Source organism: Euprymna scolopes, chromosome 45 (genome assembly GCF_053919585.1).
Source record: "Euprymna scolopes isolate OS-2025 chromosome 45, ASM5391958v1, whole genome shotgun sequence".
In the NCBI taxonomy this organism is placed as follows: Eukaryota; Metazoa; Mollusca; class Cephalopoda; order Sepiida; family Sepiolidae; genus Euprymna; species Euprymna scolopes.
Window position 1 is genome coordinate 33,428,496 of NC_136526.1, and position 5,698 is coordinate 33,434,193.

General features: G+C 44.1%; 1 protein-coding gene across 1 annotated transcript; it reads right to left on the bottom strand.

The window, feature by feature from the left end:
- Window positions 1-1,845: 1,845 nt before the first annotated feature.
- LOC145269159 (uncharacterized) lies at window positions 1,846-2,469 on the bottom strand. The gene has a single exon (XM_080124766.1). It carries the CDS (start codon window positions 2,467-2,469, stop codon window positions 1,846-1,848), a length of 624 nt encoding a protein of 207 aa, XP_079980892.1.
- Between the last annotated feature and the right edge of the window lie 3,229 nt (window positions 2,470-5,698).

Consider the following 5,698-nt stretch of genomic DNA (forward strand, 5'->3'; position numbering starts at 1 on the left):
ATAAGGTAAGGCTTGAGGCTCAGATTCTCAACGTCCGCCAATTGTTTTTCGCTGTAAAATAAACAAAAAAAAACTACTTGATGAAATTAAGTGAATTTTCTTACAGAGAACTTCAGACTATAACGAGTACGCCCAATATAACTTATTTTCATTTTTTTAATGTCTTGATTAAACTGTATAAGCACCAAAATATCTAACATTTAATGTTTATTATTTCTGTGAAAAATATTCTGCAGAAAAATGTCTGTAAATAAATATTTACAAATATGCGTGATCGCCTATGATTTTTAACAAAAAATACATATATATATATATATATATATATATATATATATATATATATATATATATATATATATAAATTAATTTCCAGCAAAGAATCAAATGACCGTTCAGATTAAGAAGGGAGCAATGCACTTATCTTAGGTTGCGAAAGAATTGCCCCCTTCCGCGACGTAACCGTCTCGTAGTATCTTCACCAGACGAAAGTGGAAAAGATTTACTTTCAATCGCCGGCAACTGAATCAGGTTGTGGTGAAGAAAAAAAAAGAGAGACAAGACAAGGGAATCTCCCCTCTTATATAAAGGAAGGATCAGATTAACTATCACGTGATCCGGAGCACAAAATAAAACTTTAAAAGGGTGAATAACAACAATTCTTCTTGGTTAGTATTCAAGGTAAGTGCACGCCGATCCTTCTCTTCTCGAGCAATCATTAATCCTTTTTTTCACACGATCCACAAGAAAAGAAAAAAAAGAAAATGCGTGGAAAAACAAAAGATATAAACTATGCAATTACTTAATATAGTTGACGTATTAGTATTTTTTTTTTTTTTTTTTTTGAGTCCCTAACTATTCTGGGAGGAGGCTAGGCCTACCTCGTCGTCGTCTCTTAGGTGCACAATCCGTACAATACCACTTCTGCCTTTCTGGAGGTGGAGAAACAATTCCCACACACCTGAAGTGACACCAGTCATCACAGCCGTCACAACAGATCATATCCTGATCACCTTGCGGGGAACTGCACACCCGACAAAGCCAAATCACCTCTTCTTCCTGTGAAGGAGTCGATTGAAGGGAAACTGCACCATCGACCGATGCAGGGATGGACTGATCCTGACTCTCGCTGTTTACAGAGAGCTCAAGTGGAAAGAGGTTCTTCAATGAGTGAATGTGTGCTGCATTGCCCCCCCCTGCCTTACCTTTGCAGACCTTACTACACCATCCTCACCATAAAATATTTCCAATATAACACCGAGAACCCAAAAGGGTCTTGGTTTAAGAGGACTTTTAACTAAAACGACATCTCCGACCTTAAGCCTGTTTCGGAAAGGCACCCTTGAACGGCCTAGGGGCTCTTCTCTGAGACTTAAGAGGTATTCATCATACCATAGTGCTCTGAACTTCTCCAGACACTGGTTTCGTACCTGCATGGTCCTGAGAAGCCTCTCTCAACTCGGAGGGAGGTGGGAAGAAAAATCTTCCTAATTTAAACTCAAAAGTAGTCCAGGACACTTATAGGGCCTCAGAAACATGTTTGGAGTCACTGCCTCCAGCTCTGTCTCCGCGGATTCTCGATAAGTTAGAGGGCGGTTGTTAATTGCCCTTTGTATATCCGATACTATGGTTAGTAACGTGAAATAATCTATCTCACCTCTACCAACCACCTTATGCAGACAATTTTTAATTGTCTGAATACTCCTCTCCCAGACCCCTCCTACCCAAGGCGAAAATAGAGGGATAGGACAGAATTTAATCAGACACGAGCCAAACTTCTGTTGATAATCGTGGCTCAACATCAACCTCTTAAATAACTGCCCACCTCCTATGAAGGTCTTAGCATTGTCACAGTAAATGGCTGTTGGAACACCATGGAGGTTGGTAAAACGTACCAAAGCCTGCAAAAAGGACAACACTCATGTCTGGTACCACCTCAACATGTACAGCCCTGATACTGAGACAGGTGAAGATGAGTAGATACATCTTCACCACCTTAGCCCCCTCCTTAACCCAAAGGTGGCCCGTAAAATCTACTCCCGTGTGCTTGAAGGGAACCTCCAGTTCAACACGTGAAGCAGGCAAGCTGGCCACATTGGGGGGCAATACTTGTCTGGCATTGTACTTGCGGCACAGTGCACATGAAGCCAGGACTGTTTTCACTGCTTGTCTCCCCTTGGGCACCCAGTAACCACACCGTCTTAACTCTGCCAGAGTGGATGCAACCCCCAAGTGTTGACACCTTGTATGCGCATCCATTATTATAAGCCGAGTTACTGGGTGATCCTTTGCTAACAGAACAGGGTGCTTAACTTCCGGGTCGAAATGGAGAGACCTTGCAATTCTGCCACCTGACCTGATAAGACCCTCACCATCAATGAACAGGTCGAGATCACGCACCAAACCCGGAACTGTCCTACCTGAGGAATCCCGCAGGAATGCTAGTTCCTCAGCATATCTCTGGCGCTGCATTGTTTTCATCAGCAGAATGGCTGCAAGCCTTTCCGTGTCAACTTCTAACCGACGCAGCCGATGGATGAACCTGAGGACCAAGGAAGTCACTCTTAATAGTTTGGTAAAGGAAGAAAATCTTTCGAGAGGAAGAACTGTAGGTGGTTCCTCTCCCTGTAGGATGACAGCATTCCAAGAAGAACGGGCCACCACTTGGCTGTGCTGGCTGAGGCATGGCAACTGCTGTGCAGCCCATGGACTGATCCCGCTACTTAACCAATCCGGACCAGTACACCAGAATTGAAGGCAGGCTTTGAACCTTTTCAAAGTTAACCCCCCTAGTGATCAAATCGGCAGGATTCTCAGTTGTTGAGACATAACGAAATGAGGGGGAGAAACCTAGTGTGGCTTCCAACTCAGCACTCATCTGTTGGATGTCCTTCAGTCTATTCCGGGCAAAGAGGTTTCTGCTTACAATTGTTCCGGATATCACCTGTGAATCTGTGGCTACATGAATCTCAGAGGGAGAAACCCCTCCAAAATTCCTCAACAAAGTAGGCAGGCACCGCAGAGCCAGAAACACGGCCATAAGTTCTAAGGTGGGTAGAGTTTTCTTGTTCAAGGGAGCCACCCTAGCCTTTGCAAACACCAGACCAGATTGGCAATTTTGCTCTACATATGCTGCGAAGCCATATGCCTCTGGAGATGCATCGCAGAAAAGAAAAAGTTTGCCAGCCTCATTCTCGCTGAGTGCTCTTCTGGGGAAGGAGACGGTTTCCAGCTCAGAGACATCAAGGGAAAGCTTCCTCCATAAGGACAAGTATTCTGGTGGGACCGTTACATCCCATCCCAATCCCTTCTTCCAAAGTTCACTCAACAAAATACGAAACCGGTAGGCACAATGATAACGGGTCATAGACTCTAGCTGTCTCGCTGAGGATCCGTCTCTTTGTAACGGCACTAGAGTCGCACTTAACAGCTGCCACACAAAAAGTGTCTGAGAGAGGACAGTATCTATATCCGAGCACCTTCTCCCATTTGTTGCCATGGTCACTCAGGGAACCATGCTCCTGCATTTTGTTTCGAATCGCCACATGGTTAGAATTACAGGACTGCAGTTCGAATCCTCCCTGACGCAATCGTTCCCGGGTGAGTGTATATAATCGGCACAGTTCATCGTGCGACATAACCAAATTATCCACATAAAACCGATTCTCCATCATGGATCTACAATTATCCATGGGAAACTGCGCTGCATGGTATTTAAGGACATAATTTAATATAAATGGACTAGCAGCATATCCAAAAATAATTGTGTTGTATCTGAAGCAGCGAAGGCGACCTCCTTCTTTTAGGAAAAAACAGAACTTATTCCTGTCCGATTCAAGCTTCAGACGGATCATTAAGAAGGCCTTCTTAATATCTGCCAACACGACATTATTAGCATGAAAGGTAAGTAACAAATCTAGTAGGTCACCAGTAAGATTTATTCCCTGGTAGGTAGCCTCATTAAGGGAAGGAGAGTCACCAACTTTGAGGCTGCAGTTGAACACTGGCCGAATCTTAGTGGTGGAGGTAGGGTCCGATTTCAGGACAGGCCTGTGCGGAATCCAGACAAACTCTCCGAACCGTTGAGGAGGCACGAAGATCTCCTCTATAATTTCATCCCGTTCCTGCTGATGGAAAACCTTCAAATATTCATCATAAAGTTGCCTCTTCTCCAATCCCTGCACGACACGTTCCAATATTCACAGAGCCACTGCATGGTTGGAAGGAACACGAGATCTTATCGTCCTCCCATGGCAACTGAACATAATATTTGTTATCCTTAAATGAAATAGACTGTCGAAAGAGAGCAATCTTCTGTTCATCATAATTAGACAGTTCCTGTTCCTCAATACCCGGTGACTCCACACTGAACATTTTCTCCAAACCCCTTTGTACATCACATTCAGGGAAGAAATCCTTTAGAGGGTCTTCATAGGTGCCCTGAGATTCCAGCACAAAACATAGGTGAGATGGGTTGACCTCCGCAGTCGATGCAAGTACAGCATCGAAGGTAAGGCATTCTGAGTTCTTGTCCACAGAATAGTCAGTATGTAAAAACTGCTTTACTTCACTGAAGGGGACGAGTCCTATTGGTGTCAAAAAGGCCTGTCCACGCAAACAAGGAACCAATTGAAGGCTCCCTAAATGTTGAATAACATCCAGCCCAATTATTCCATGAATTGGAATAAAATTGGTGCCTCTGTCAAATCTGGCGGCTAAGGAACATTTGAGGCGTTCAAATTCATTTAAAATAAAGTCCAGATCCTCGATGTGTACCGAAATATCAATATTTTCGTGTACCAACACCGTCAAGGAAAAAGGACAACCGGATCCAATGCTAGCCTCCAATACTAGCTCTTTAAAATGCCTGTCGCAATCGCCAAGGATGGTAGTCAGCCTAATTTCACAATCATGTCCAATGGATTCCAAATGACCGAGGGGGTCCAAGACAAATAAGTCCGTCCACTGCCTGTGTCCAATAGAAAGTTGACGGAAACACTTTTATCACCCCTACCAAAGGTAACACACAAAACAGGGGGAAGGCTCGAGAATTTTCCACCATGGCAGGTTGTCCTCGATGGTCGTACATCTAAACAATATGATATAAATGCGGGAGTGCCCCAAGGATCTATCCTGGGACCTCTGCTGTTCCTGATATTCATAAATGACCTCCCCGACAAGATTGCCTCTGAGATGGGGATATATGCTGATGACACCACACTCTATAGCAGGCACGACAGGAAAACAAACAAACATATATCTAAAGTAATGGCAGAAACACTAGAGGATGACCTCCAATCAGTAGTGGAATGGGGACAAAAATGGATGGTAACGTTCAATGCCACCAGGACAAAACTGGTTTCATTCAATAATTACAAGAAACCTTCTCTACCACCTATAGCAATGGCCAACGACTCTTTATCTGAGAGTACGTCTCTCAAGCTCCTTGGCCTAACGTTCACTGGAAACATGAGTTGGAACAGTTACATCGAGGGCATTGCCAGGGCTGCTGCAAGGAAGGTGGGCTCTCTCTACCGTGCTAGAAAACTTTTAACACCCGAAAGTATCCTGTACCTCTATAAGGCCACTATTCGCCCATGTATGGAGTATTGCTGTCATATTTGGGCCGGTGCATCGGCTACTAGTCTCTCGCTCCTTGACAGGGTTCAAAAGAGAGTCGCAAATCTGATAGGCCCTAAAC

What these genes read in the sequence shown, in the direction of transcription:
- LOC145269159 (XM_080124766.1), bottom strand. Translation starts at nt 2,469, where the DNA reads ATGCAGCGCCAGAGATATGCTGAGGAACTAGCATTCCTGCGGGATTCC.